Source organism: Brassica napus, chromosome A3 (genome assembly GCF_020379485.1).
Source record: "Brassica napus cultivar Da-Ae chromosome A3, Da-Ae, whole genome shotgun sequence".
Taxonomy (NCBI): domain Eukaryota; kingdom Viridiplantae; phylum Streptophyta; class Magnoliopsida; order Brassicales; family Brassicaceae; genus Brassica; species Brassica napus.
Window position 1 is genome coordinate 9,719,069 of NC_063436.1, and position 14,515 is coordinate 9,733,583.

The 14,515-nt window shown below is 33.9% G+C and overlaps 2 protein-coding genes across 2 annotated transcripts; one reads left to right on the plus strand and one right to left on the minus strand.

Moving 5' to 3' along the window:
• The first annotated feature begins 3,348 nt into the window (after nt 1–3,348).
• On the plus strand, nt 3,349–8,785 carry BNAA03G18410D (uncharacterized protein sll0005). The gene is made up of 16 exons (XM_022715979.2): nt 3,349–3,828; nt 4,370–4,545; nt 4,727–4,871; nt 4,984–5,036; nt 5,133–5,276; nt 5,370–5,474; nt 5,559–5,684; nt 5,868–6,065; nt 6,336–6,442; nt 6,535–6,697; nt 6,803–6,868; nt 6,954–7,047; nt 7,407–7,519; nt 7,703–7,773; nt 7,922–8,075; nt 8,164–8,785. Exons 1-16 carry the CDS (start codon nt 3,480–3,482, stop codon nt 8,566–8,568), a joined length of 2,469 nt encoding a protein of 822 aa, XP_022571700.1. The 5' UTR covers nt 3,349–3,479; the 3' UTR covers nt 8,569–8,785.
• A 162-nt stretch (nt 8,786–8,947) lies between these two features.
• LOC106438103 (MLO-like protein 12) lies at nt 8,948–14,515 on the minus strand. The gene is made up of 15 exons (XM_013879160.3): nt 13,832–14,515; nt 13,581–13,638; nt 13,198–13,442; nt 12,959–13,075; nt 12,802–12,862; nt 11,577–11,665; nt 11,404–11,478; nt 10,893–10,987; nt 10,720–10,769; nt 10,578–10,618; nt 10,301–10,474; nt 10,176–10,211; nt 10,010–10,077; nt 9,864–9,924; nt 8,948–9,486 (listed from the first exon to the last, which is right to left on the minus strand). The coding sequence occupies exons 1-15, from the start codon at nt 13,946–13,948 to the stop codon at nt 9,019–9,021; spliced, it is 1,755 nt and encodes a 584-aa protein (XP_013734614.1). The 5' UTR covers nt 13,949–14,515; the 3' UTR covers nt 8,948–9,018.

Below are 14,515 nucleotides of genomic sequence, written 5' to 3' on the forward strand. Positions count from 1 at the left end.
CCCTTCTCCACGTGATATTAGCTTAAACAGTGCTGTTTATTGTATGAAATCGAATAATACCTATTATAAATATCCTTACATCATTTTTTTTTTGAACATCGATGTATCATTTGTTTTCGTGGATAAAATTTGAATTATTACCAAAAAATTTGTTGTACTAAATCCAATAATATCTATTAAAATATGCTTACACCATTTTTTTCAACATCCATATCGATTTCTTTAATTTTTTATTTTATTTTATTTAATTGAAATATGAACATATTAAAGTTAAAGTTTCAATGTGGATAATACTGTAATTGTAAAAGTTGATGTAGGATTTAGTCAGTAATTTTTTTAATATATATTGTAATTATAAAAATAAAATAAAAACAGAAAACTTTTGTCAAAAAATGAAAAAAGTAAAATATTTTGAGAATTATAATGTATAAAAAGTAAAATATTAGTAAACAAAGCTATTTTATTTTTATTTTTAAAATTAGTAAAACTCATAATTTTAAAAACTAAATAAAAATTACAGTTAAAGATAACACAGTCCCACCAATCATCCCGATTAGTTTTATAATCAAACTTTCATGGTGAGAATTAAGAAAATAGAGAGTAAAAACCATATATAAGTTCCCTATTATTTCTGAGTAAATTAGAAAAAGAGAATGAGCCATTTATACCATAAATTACATCACATTTTTCGGGACATAATTTTTTTAGTTTAAAAGAAAATTGTGTTTCTAATTGCACGGACAATTTGACAGAAGACCTAAAAGCATCTCCAATGTAAAACTCTATTTTTTCTTCAAAATAGAGTAAAATCAAATATGAAATTAGAATATTTCAACCCTATTATATTTCTTATCCATAACGGAGTAATGAATAAAAAAAATAGATAATAAATTATTCTATTTATAGAGTGAAAATAGAGTATGGTTGAAATATTTTTTTTTCCATATTCTATTTTATAGTAAAAAATGGAATGAAAAATAGAGTCCCAAAGTAGATACACGGTTGTTTGGACTTTGGGTTGCAAGGCGTCCCAGTAAATTAGAGCTGGGCTAAATTTCATTTCCCCTCTCTCTTAGTCGATCACAGAAACAAATGTATAACGGCTTGCACTAGCTCCAATTATGTAATTATATCTTAGTGACTGTTCAAAAAATTATATATGAGTTAGTTGCAACATTTAATGCGTTTGAGTTTACATTCTATAGGGACTTTAACTAGAGCCGGCGGCCATTGACACCACTCCGGAGTCTGCTTAAAATCCAATAATATCAGGGATCCAAATTATTTTCATTGGCATATTTGATCTAGATTTGGACAGCACTAAAGCATCCTAGAGAAAGAGTATATATGTGAATTGACCCCCGGGGGGGGGGGAATTAATTGATTTCATTTATAATTATCCCCTTAACATAGTTTAATGCGTTTGTTCCACGTACGTTATATGCGGTACTCACCAATCTTGCAACTGTTTTTGTTATAATAAGGTGTAGTCCGGACTGAAATTCAATTAATTGTTTAGGTGAGTACAACCGTCAAATTCTATGGTCGCTGGGTTTCTAATGGATTTAAAACATGATATCATTTCAAACGGTTAACTGGAAGTAAAAGAGTTATGGATCGTAACCAAATCTACAAAGAACGAGTTTAAACTATTTTCCCAAATCCTTTAAAATGGAATCTGTTCACTGTCAATTTAGAATTTGATTAGTTAATAGTGCAAAGTCAAGTCTCTTGTTCATTAAAAAGGTCAATTCTCCTGTTATGTGCTTAATCATATTATATGTACATCAATCTCCAACGAAAGACTACGTAATAGCATGTGAGAGAATAAAAAGAAGAAGAATAAAGCAAGTGTTTGCATAATAATAGAAGAAAATCGCACAGGATCACACAGATTTAGAGCAATTTTGAAGAGATAACACGGTGTTTGCTGTTTGGAACGGCGAGAACATCGGCTTGTGTTAAGTGGGCCAAGTAGATTCTGTCTTCTCTGTCTTTTACTCCATCTTAGATACATTCATCTTAAATATCATACATAATACAGCCACTTGTGTATTTTTTTTGTCATTGAATTACAGGTGGTTCTTACACATTCTTCTTTTAATGTGTATCTCATATATCGCTAAGACGAAAATAAAACTCCGTATTACAAGGAATAGTTAGCAATTAATTTCACGCATTGGTGGGTTTGTGTCCGGTCGTCACGGGAGAGTTAGAAAAATTGTAGGATTTGTAGGCTAAATACACTGCACATATTTTTTTAAAAATACACTGCACATTGCAGTCTGTAGAAGTCATTGTTTCATGCAAAATACAGACCAGATCAACCGTTAACCTTTAATTTGTATCTGATTTTTTTAAAAAGATTAAAAAGAGATTTTAGCATACTAAATAATAATAAAAATTATTCATTAGTAACTAGTACATCATATTTAACTTACATAAAAACATATAGACTATATACTTATTTATTGACAAAATATTTAGACTATTATCTATCGGCTCTATTAAATTTTGTCACATATATTAATAATTAAAAACATCGGTTAATAATGACTGATGTTAAAAGAGTTCCTCAAAACTATGCTATATATAATCTCTCTTCTCTTTTTATATTTTTCTCTATGTCTCTACTCATAGAAACTGCGTGAAAATTAATTGATCCAAATGCCCTTGCTAGTTATTGTGGTCTGGTTACATGCGAACTCTCACCACGAGCTGGCCAAACAATTATTCATGGGGTACGTATTTATCAAAAAAAAAAATTGAATGAGGTGGTTTTGGCTCCTAGACCCATACATTTCCATAGGGTGAGGTATAAACCATTTTAAATTCACCTTTTAAAAAGAGAAGACTCATTTCCAACAAGATTTGAAATTGTGATCCTTTAGATAATAAATAATCTAAGAGTTCTAGTGGTGTTTATCAATTTTATAGGCTATTTTACATGTTTCTACTTTTAATCGGTTTTGTTCAGTTTATTCGGTTTAATCGGTTATATACCAAACCATATCCAAATCCTACGGTTTTTATAAAATCATATCCATTCGGTTTATATGGTATATACCAAAACCAAACCATATTGTCTATTTCGGTTCGGTTCGGTTCGGTACGGTTCGGTTTTACCATATTGAACAGCCCTAACATTTCTTTTATGTAGATAGTAGTTATTATTGGTTCAATTCTTCTGTTGTGTGTTTGGAGCCCTTGGATATCTTAAGCCAATAAACTCATGGTTACACATCACTTTGAATAATGCTGCAAGAATATTTTAATAGGTATTATTACTTGGTAATGGGCCTAGGCCCATTACAATCAAACCTTATCTACGACTCTCTGAAGCTCCTCCTCCAAAGGCCGACGTGGATCACTCCTCTCCGCCACATACAAAAATCGAAACAAAAATCAAAATTCAGACAATGATCTCTCGCTGTCACTCTCCATGTCTCTAACCTAACTTACTTTCTCCGACCAATATCATGGCGTCTGTATCGCCGCCGTCACCGTCCTGCTCAACCATACGCACGCCGGTTCGACGCTCGCCTCGAACAGGAGGAGCTTTCGCCGTTTCTGAATTGAGGCGATTTAAACAAAGAAGAGCGGTTCTGCCACCTGTCGCCGTCAGTCTCGGCCACGTCGCCGATGTTGTCCGCAATGACGTTGAGTTCCTCAAGAATAAGATCGGCATCGGAATAAAATGGGCCAACGTGGCTTTCCGTGTCCCCGAAGTGACTAAGTCCGCCGAGGAAGTGTTTTGGCTTCGGCATCTTGAGGATTCAGCTTCTCCGCCTCTTGAGCAACCGTCTTTGCCTCAGCCTTCGTACTCAGGTAAAGGTTTTATTTTGAAGTATTTGTAGCATTAGCCTCTTAGTTAGATAGCTTGCAAGTTGCAATGACGGCAGTGGTTGAAAAGTTGGTGACTTTAGGGTTGGAGTGTTAGGGGAATCTGGTTACTTGATCAACAAGAATGCTTGTTTAATTAAGGAATAGATAAATACATTGTTATGTGTTAGTTGTAAGTGAAAGCAGTTTTGATTTGTGCTCAAATGAGCTTAGAACTAGCTCATAGAGCTTTATTGTGCAAGAGCTAGTAAGGAAGAGAAAGAATTTAGATTGCCTTCAAGATGCAAGAGGATTCGATTGATGTTTCATACAACAGAGGAAAGACAGTTGCTTTGTGTCAACCCTCAAAGATGACATTACACAATATCATAAGAAGCATATTTATAGTAAGTATAGTAATCTACTTGGTTGAACCCCTAGGTACATGGGGTAGTGGACTTGTCATGAGTAACGATTTACAAATAATGGGCTTCTTTGTATCCTTCAGTAGTAAGCATTTGCTGATGCAGTTTGAACCGTTTGGCAGGGCTCACTGGGGTGGATTTGTTAATGGCTGATGTCAAAGCCTTGGAGGCATATGCTGGTTACATTTACTGCCTCTCTAAGATGTGGTCAAGACCACTTCCTGAAGTTTATGATCCACAAGCTGTTGCAGATTACTTTAATTGCAGGCCCCATGTTGTTGCCTTTAGGCTTCTGGAGGTATATGTCAAGAGTTTTGTTTCATTCTGCAACTAATCACTGAATCATTTTAAAGTTTGATAATTACACTTTACAGATACTGATGATCTCTGATGTGGTTTTCGTTTTTGTATCTTCCGTTGAAACTAAAATGATCTCTAGTGGATGTGGTTTTAATTTTAATTTTAATTCTAATGTATAGGTATTTTCTGCGTTCATGGTTGCTGCCATCAGATTACGGACATCATCGGAATCAGACAAAGGCAAAAAATTGGAAGCTTCAGGGCAGAAATTTGGGATGGTACTGAAAGAAACCATGCTACATTTGGGGCCCACTTTCATCAAAGGTTTGGCGACTCATATCTTATTTTGAAGTATCAAACTATCTATCACTCACCATTTACAGTTCGACACTTTGCTCTGTTATGAATGATGCTTCCTTCTTTTCTGCTGGTTCAGTGGGTCAATCCCTTTCCACAAGGCCAGATCTCATTGGGACTGAAACCGCCAAGGTCAGATAGAAGTTATGTTTATGTTCTTGCGTTTCTAAATCTCTGACTGTGTTGGTTTTCATATGTTAGTAACTAGAATATGATTTGGAACTGCAGGCACTGTCTGAACTGCATGACAGAATCCCTCCCTTTCCATGGCCGGAGGCTTCAAAAGTAATTGAAGAGGAATTAGGAGCTCCTGTTGAATCATTCTTTAGCCAGTTCTCTCAAGAAACTGTAGCAGCAGCATCCTTTGGTCAGGTATTTACTCTGGTTTCTGTCTTGCAACAAGTAAGCATCATATGAATCAACATGTTAGAGGCAAGACTAATACTTGATATGCTATTTTTGTAGGTCTACCGAGGAAGGACCCTCGATGGTTTAGATGTTGCAGTGAAAGTTCAGCGTCCTGATCTGAGACATGCAGTGCTACGCGACATTTACATTCTGCGACTTGGGGTTTGTGTGAATTCTACCAACTGTTCTCAAATCATTCTGCTTGAATAATGTATACTTATATGATGTATCCTTTTGTTGTTGCAGTTGGGTGTATTGCGAAAGATCGCAAAGAGAGAAAGTGACATTCGTGTATATGCTGATGAGCTTGGAAAAGGTTTGGCCGGAGAATTGGACTTTACTTTAGAGGCTGCCAATGCATCTGAATTTCGGGTACTGGCCATTAGGTTCTTCTTTTTGTCTAGACAACGTTAAGAATCAAAGTTAATGCTTTCTGCGTCTTTTGATAGAGAAGTAGCTTCCTTTACCTCTTAAGTTGCTAGTATCTCTATCTTCTTTCCTTAACGGTAAGGGTCTTGTTTACTTTGACTGACTAAAATACTTTGTTTCTTGAAGGAAGCACACTCACGGTTTTCCTATATACGAGTTCCAAAGGTGTATCAACATCTAACGCGCAAAAGAGTTTTGACCATGGAGTGGATGGTTGGTGAAAGCCCAACCGATTTACAGGCAATAACTACTGGTTACTCTGAGAATGACACTCAGAGTCATGAGAGACAAAAACTTGAAGCGAGAAGACGTCTTCTTGATCTGGTAAGTTAATGACATAACAACCTCCTGATATTCTATTTTATGTTTACTACTAAAGGCATGTGACTGTTATTAGATTTAGTTTGACATTACTACAATTGTGGTCAGTGAAAAAAATGTGGAATCAACCTTGCAGTTGCCTTCTGTTGGTGGAATCAAAATTGCATTTTCAAAGTAGTTTGTTTTGATTTTTTTTTAGTTGTTATTACCATTTTGTTGGAATATACTATGCTTTAATGGCTTTGATATCTCTCTTAAAATTTTATTTTATAGGTGAACAAAGGAGTAGAGGCAACTCTAGTACAACTCCTTGACACAGGTATCTTGCACGCAGATCCACATCCTGGAAATTTGCGTTATACGACATCAAGACAAATAGGGTATCTCCTGACTCATTCATCAGCGTAGCTTAAAAAAAATCTGACTGTGACAAAGTGAGTTTTATTCGATAACAACGTGTTTCTATGCAAAGGTTTCTAGACTTCGGTTTAGTTTGTCGGATGGAAAGGAAGCATCAGCTTGCCATGCTCGCATCAATAGTGCACATCGTGAATGGTGATTGGTCCTCTCTTGTTGAAGCGTTAGGTGATATGGATGTCACCAAGCCAGGCGTCAATACGCGTCGTTTTACGCTGGTAAATATTTGGTAACTCAAATATTGCAATGTACTATTGTTCTTATAGATTTGAAGAAATTGCTGTTCTTATATCTGAATATGGTTCTTAAAAATGATAATACAGGATCTGGAATTGGCGTTGGGAGAGGTTGAACTTAAAAATGGGATTCCTGATATCGAATTCACTAAGGTGAGACATGTTACTCGTAGCTTGTACAGAAGACAATGCTTGTAGATTCGCTAATTTTTTTTTCCAATGCTTGCAATTTTTGCAGGTGCTTAGTAAAATAGTCCAAGTGGCCCTGAAGTATCAGCTACGCATGCCACCATACTTCACACTTGTCCTGCGTTCTCTTGCTTGCTTGGAAGGTACTTGTAATCCAATCCCTGGTTTCTCTTTTGTTTGATGGTTTTGATTATCATGGGTAGAAAATGAAATACCACTCGAGCATGTTTTGAATATGTCAAGAGACAATCCACCTTTTGATCTGGTACATGCATCTGCATGGATCAAATTTATGTGTGGTAATGTTAAATCATATATTTTCTCAACCTGGTGTCCCTTTGTTATATGACAGGTAGATAACAATAAACATTATCCAGGAAGTGATCTTGGATGATAGTATAGTCAGATAGATAGCTTCATTTTTCATCTCTTTCTAGCTATGCTTGGTTTCCATAACATGGCGATTTGCGTCATGCTTTTAGTTGTATTCATGTTTTTCCAGGTCTGGCTGCATCTGGAGATCCAAATTTCAAGACATTTGAAGCTGCATACCCCTTTGTGGTTCAAAAACTCCTCACTGAAAATTCAGCGGCAACAACGAAAATTCTTCATTCGGTAATACCATAAGTTTTTAGTGCCATTTAAGTGACTTCTTAGATTCACAGCAAAAGAAAAAAAAACATTGTTTACAAAACTAAGTCTGGTCTCTCTGGAATTGACGCTTGTTGATTTTCACTATGCATTCTCTTGTAGGTAGACTGACTCAATTTTTCTCAACTTTTCTGTTGGTGTTTGTAGGCAGTTCTTAACCGAAAGAAGGAGTTCAGATGGGAAAGGGTTGCTCTTTTCCTGAGTAAAAGCTCTGTGAGGTATAGTGAATCAGACATTTGACCCTCATTATTTGAATTATGTCTAGTTATCTTATGGCGCTGTTGCATAAAGAGATGCGCTATATAATGTTTATTATTTGTTAGTATTTATGTCTCTCTGTAATAACATATTTGATACCTACTCTAGGAAAGGTTCGCCATTGGTAACACCATCAAGAGATGAAACATCTGTTCATAGCAGTTCCAATCAAACGGACAAAGATGTTGACACTGTAAGTCTGGTCATGAAGCTTTTGGCATCCAAAGACGGTGTGGTTCTTAGAAGGCTCTTAATGGCTGCGGTTAGTTATAACATCTGTGGTTTAATTCAACATGCTTTATTTCCAAGGGAAATGGTCTTTACGTTATGTTCTCTGCTTTGATAAACAGAATGGAACTTCACTAATCCGGACATTTATTTCAAAAGAGGCACATGCAATCCGTCAGAAACTGTGCACAATGGTTGCAGACACATTGTACCAATGGATGGTCGGAATCTCCGGAGTTAATTCCCTTAAATTCATCTCTCTTCCAGACCCACCACCATCTTCAGGAACCAACATTACAGTAAAAGATTTCAAAAATTTGATTGAAGACAAACGTGTCAGAGTGATACTGAGAAAGATACTTGAATCTACAAAGAGTGACCGAGTGTTGACGCTCAAATTCGGCTTGACGTCCTTTGTTATGTTTCTCACCGCCTCTGCTCTTGCTTGCCATCGGTTTGTGATCTCAGTTTCTGAAGGTTACGTCAACTACTTGTCTCTGTCTGCACCTGTCGCACTTCGTACCTGAACAGAACCAGAAGCATCTGGTGTATATTGTTGTCTAGCCCCCGGGTAATATAGTCCTTGGTAGAAGGGTGAGATTCCATAGAAAGTCTCCAAGATTCGAGTGTATAGATTTGGCTCCTTCGACCAAAAAAAAGAAGATTTGGCTCCATGTCTAATACTATCAAACAATTATTGTCACAGATGTAATGAGATATGAGTATATGTTACTATTACAAGCATCATCATATTCGTGACACCAAGAACCTTTTGCTCTGCTTCAAAACGCTTGTCCACAACTGTATGTTTTGGAACAAAACAAAAGCAAATTTGATGAGAGAGATGCCATTGAAAATTATTTGATATCATAAAACGTGTGCTGACAGCAAAAAATAAAGAAGAAAAAAGAACGAGAAGTGTTCATTTCAAAGTTTATACCATTTACAAAGAATGATCAACAAGTATAGAACTAATATCACTTCTTAAAAGTAAACTCTGGCAAATCAATCTTGACATGCTCAGTAGTCTCTTTCTCTTCTTTAACAGGACTAGTTACTTCAGCATGCGGATGCTGACTAGCTATGTCAGCATGCGGATGCTGACTGTTGCTGATATCAGATTCTGCAATCTCAAGGTGGGGAGAGACATTTTGAGATTCAGGATCAAAGAAATGCTGATGTCCATGGCCATGGCCACCAAAATCAGAGAATCTAGGAGGAGAAGAAGAGGCAGTGAAGCTGGTTTGATAATCAAGGCTGCGATTATGACTGTGGAGGAGATGCATAGGTGACATGCCATGTGTTGGCGTGGCCGGGCGGCTAGAGTGAGGTGTGTTGGACCCTGAGGTTCCATGTTTGGATTGTTTCTTGGCTGTCTTGTGCCATTTTTTCAATGCATTGGCTACCCTGTCATTGAATATGGTCGGCCTCATTGAAGTTCCCATCTGAAGTTACAATTACGTGTTAGAGAATCCTACATAGACAACTTGAGACCTAACAATACAAATGCATCAAATCTAGTGCATTGCCATTTGATGTTGAGTTAAAAATATCTAAACATGTTGACATGATATCACAAATTCACAATTAAAGTTGATCTATACGATGCATGTTATCGATGCTAGAGTTTTTTTGTTAACAATGGAAGTTTCGCCTTTAGGTCCATAATTTCTTCGAGGCTCGAGTCCGCATTAAGATATTCCAATTTTTTTTTTTAAAAAAAACCTTTATTCCAAAGACGATTTGAATCCAGCGCATTGACTCATTACTAAATAATTAGTTTTTGCATCAAACATAACTTTTAACAATTTGGATTATATACCTGAGTCACAAGAGCATACAGAGGTAGAGTGATGTAGCTGCATACAACTTGTATCAATACCCTGTCGTATACATCAAAATGAAGTTTAGTGTTAATATACTTAATATGTGTTCGTGTTTTATGTATTAGTTGAGGAGTTTACAAACCCCATGGTGATCCTGAGTGCAATATCTACGGTTTTGTGGTGGAAGCAGTTCTTGAGTGTGAACTCGTACTGCAAAATTAATACCAAAACCAATCAATCATCAATTAGTTTATTGAAAACAACCTCTTAAACTACTTTTTTTTTAGAAGAGCGTGATTGTTACTCACAGTGCTCCAAACGAAGAAAGCCAGTTGAAATGCATTCTGTAAGAAATATACAAAACTATATTATTTAGAAAAACCATAACTCAAAAATTCATTAAAACACATATGACTAATTAAATTAGTTATACCGTGAAAAGAACCAAATGAATGAGGAAGAGAATGAAACGAGGACGACCAAACCAAAAGAGATCATCACCCGGTTCAACCACAGGAGCTCCTTTAACCACATCTCCTTTATCTTGAATCCTCAATCCTAATTTCGATATTATCACTTGAAGTTTTGCTCCTACTATTAATATCACCTTCATTTCATTAAACATACTAAAACCTCATTAATATTATATATCACGACTGCATAACAAAACCGAATGAAAAGTTTGAAGTAATGTGTTTGTAATAACTTACAAACAAAGGGATGAAAGGCAGCCAAAAATAGGATTCCGATCCTATTATAATTTTTAAAAAGAAACACAAGTTTTTTTTTTATCAATTTGATAAATGATTTTATTAATTATTTAAAAAGACATTATAAAGAATTAGGACCAACCATGTGTATTAGTCAGTATGAATAAGACAGCAATGCACCATATCACCGGGCTGCATTTCCATTCACAGACAATAACTTATTTAATCAGAAATTTGTAATATTTTAGAAAATTAGTTAATAATTGGAAGAAAAAAAAATAAATTATTTTGATTTAAATAAAGAAAGGGACTAACCTTATACCGACAACAGCCTTGAAATCTTCTTCCAGAGATCTTTGAATGTACTTTTGGAAATCGAAACGAGCTTCACTTCCTGCTGGCATATGCGCCTGCACCCATTCAATAATTTTAAGAAACTTAAAATTTGATTCTAGAATTGAATAAACTGTAGCTTTATATATTTTATTATAAAATTGGTGCTTTAGATTTTTTGGATGTAGTTATATAAATTCTTCTGTACAATTTTGGCTGTAGGTTTTAAAAGATTTAATTATTTGCTTATAGATTTGTCAAAGTTAAGATATAACTTATAAGTTCTCTAAGTATTTTGTTTTTAAGCTAAGAAACGATAGCTTCAAAAAATCTTTCTAAATGATAACTGGAAGAAGTTTATCCTTTAGAAAAAAAATTCACTGTAGAAATATTTTACAACATTTCTATCACTTTCCCATCATCAGTAATATTTTTTGGGGATCAAGACTAGTAAAATGATTATTACTTCTTTGAATAAATATATACTACTCACCATTATAAAGCCATGTCTTAGTGTAAGATAATCCACTTTTGTCACTGATCCAAAGAACTGTCTGAAGAAACATGTCTGCATGCTCACCATTTATCCATTATTTTTTGTAAGTTAAAACCAAATTATAGGGAAAAAGGTAAAGTGAAATTTTAGAACATATAATAAAAACTTACAATCCAGAGGGTAAAGGAAGACTTGCTCCATATATTCAAATGTCTACGTCCAAATGATGTATCTCTTGCAAATCTGAACCTCTCTGGATCTACAATATGTAATTGCATTAAATAAGAGGAGTACAGAACACATGTCGTTAACAGTACGGTCTTGCGTTAATTTGTTTGTTGTAAGTCAAACAAAAGGCGTCGTATTATTGGATATTCTACTCATAAATCTGATTATACAATTCAATAAAAGTATATGAGCATGAAAGATATTAGAGTATGGGAAAAATATTAGTAAATTTGATTTGATTTGTTATTTGTTTCGATTTGAATCGACAAACTCTAATATCTATAACTTTGCAAAGAAAAACAAATACTAATATGCAACATCCCTAAAAACCAAAGTAAATTATAAACATTAATATTTTTAGGAACATATATCTAATTTGATCCTACTATATATATAGATATATTAAAAAAATATATATATATATAAATTAAATAAATAATATATTTAATGTATGTTTTATTATTTATTAAATTTATTATTTTATTAGTGTTTTAAAAAGTTAATAATTTCTTATTGTTATAATAAAATACTATGATTTTATATTATTTTTAGATTTTCTTTATTTTTATTTTTATTTTATTTATATAGATCGACTCAGATAATCAGTTAAAAGTAAAAAAAAATAAGATATTCAAACACCAATTAACTATGGATCAAATCGAATCAGATAATTTATTATTCGAACGTCGAATAACAAAACCTTTAAAAATGAGGATGTTCCATCAGAGCAACTCCAACCATAGTATTAAGAAGAAGTTCTAAAACTTAAAAGAAAAGATAAAATAAAAAAAATAAAAGAGAGAGTTAGAAAAAGTTCTTGAAGTAATTTTTTTTAAGAAACTAAAGCAGCAGATTTTACCTTGTTAGTTTTTCAAAAGTTCTAAGAAATAAATATATAATTACATGATTAGAATATTAATATATTTTTTTCTTTTAGAACCCTTCATCACTTTCACCGTTAATAGTGCTCTTAGTGTCCAACCGAGAAATGGATGAATAAACAAATCCAAGTGATACGTGATGATGATGCTAACGTTGCCAAAGTCAAAACACCGACGAATACATTTTATCAGAAAATATTCATTTTTGTTTTGTTTTCTTTGATGATTACTGCTGCCCAAAGAAACTCCATGGAGATGAGATAATGGCTTATATGTTTGTGCTTACCATTGGCATATTGGTATTCAATTGTTTTGGTCTCTCTTTCCCATGATTTCCATTTCTTCATCTGCATATTACATCACGAAGTTAAAGACATACATAATTACATATATACATAATTACACATATATGCATTTGTGAAAGTTGTAAAAATATCATGTACCTTGGTTTTCCCCAAAGCATAGGTTATAATACAGTAGAGAATATGAAAAACAGCGAGCACGAAGATGAATATATGCAATTGGTGGATACCATACGCAGATACTAATGCTACTTTCCCCTGAAAATAATAATTCACAAAAAATAAATAAAATCAGATTCTTATAGTATCTGTTAAGCGAAAAGGAGGAAGAATTTTTTTTAAAGGTTAAAATTAATCAGTAATTAAAATATAAAACATGCCTTTTCTGCGCATTTGTCATAACCCTTGGTGGCTAAACTTCGACGAGGGCTATAGAAGTTGTTGAAGTCATAGTCTTCAAGAACCTCACGACCATCGTCAATATAATCTTTACCATATTTAGCGAGCTCTTGTTCTCTACTACAAGGATGCCAAGTCGCAGCAATTCTTTCTGGGATACAAATTTGGGAGACTGGTGATTGCAATACAACAAGTAGAAGCGATATGAATCCCAGTAGCATCAATTCTATTTTCACCACAAACCAAAAACAAAAAAACAAACAAAAGTTAGTTGGAAGTTTAAATAGAAAAAGATAGGTCAAATTGTGATACAAAGCTACATCCAAATCTATGATAAATAATCTTTATAGAAGATTAAACTTGCCTGCTTTAACCTTTTCAAGAGCTTCATATAAAGCCTTCTTGTGCTTCCTTTTAAACCACTACAAAGATTGAAAAAAAAAAAAAAAAAGACTATATGGGAGTTACCGACTGACTTTTGATTTTCTAGTAAAGAAAAAAAGAGAGATGATGTAATAAGCTTTGAAGGCCTTATATAATGAAAGTATCTTGTAGTTTCTTATCACTTGGAGAAGAGCAAAAGGAGAGAAACAAAGAAAAAGAAAATATACGTACGTGACCAATAAAGTGTAAGAAATATTCGATCATGATAGAGATGAAAAGAATAACGAAGCAAACAACAGCAAGAGCCCATGTTGGTGTCTCTTCCAATGATCTATCTTTTATTGCCATGACTTTAACTTCTCAAAACACTTTTAACTTTCTGATCAGCTTTTAAAGGGATTCACAAGTTTTGTAGATAAGGGGAAAAGGAGAGAGATAAAGTGATATGGCTTTTGTTCCTGTTATGTCCATATATATACACATGTTAAAACTTAAAATAAAACAAGGTATTTTATTATTAATAAAACAAGATTCATATACACAAGACTGTTATTTAATCTTTGCAAAGAGAATATACCAAAGACAAACAAGTGAAAGCTGCAATAATATATTATTTATAAATAAACAGGGGAACGAAGACTTTTGAATAATTCAGAGACAATAATTTGTTAAGGTTATAATATGAAAATGAGGACTTGAGATGAAGAGGCTTTAGGAGTCTGGTAGCATTGTGTGACGAATGGTTCAGTTATAAAATCAAATAAAATGTGCAGTCATTGTGAAAAAGACCGAGGGTTTGTTGACGAGACCACATTGATCATGATTGTATATGGATATGACTTCTACGAAGATCAAATAAATGATTTTTGGCAGTTATTACGAATGTAAGTATTTGTAACTAACCAAATATTTATC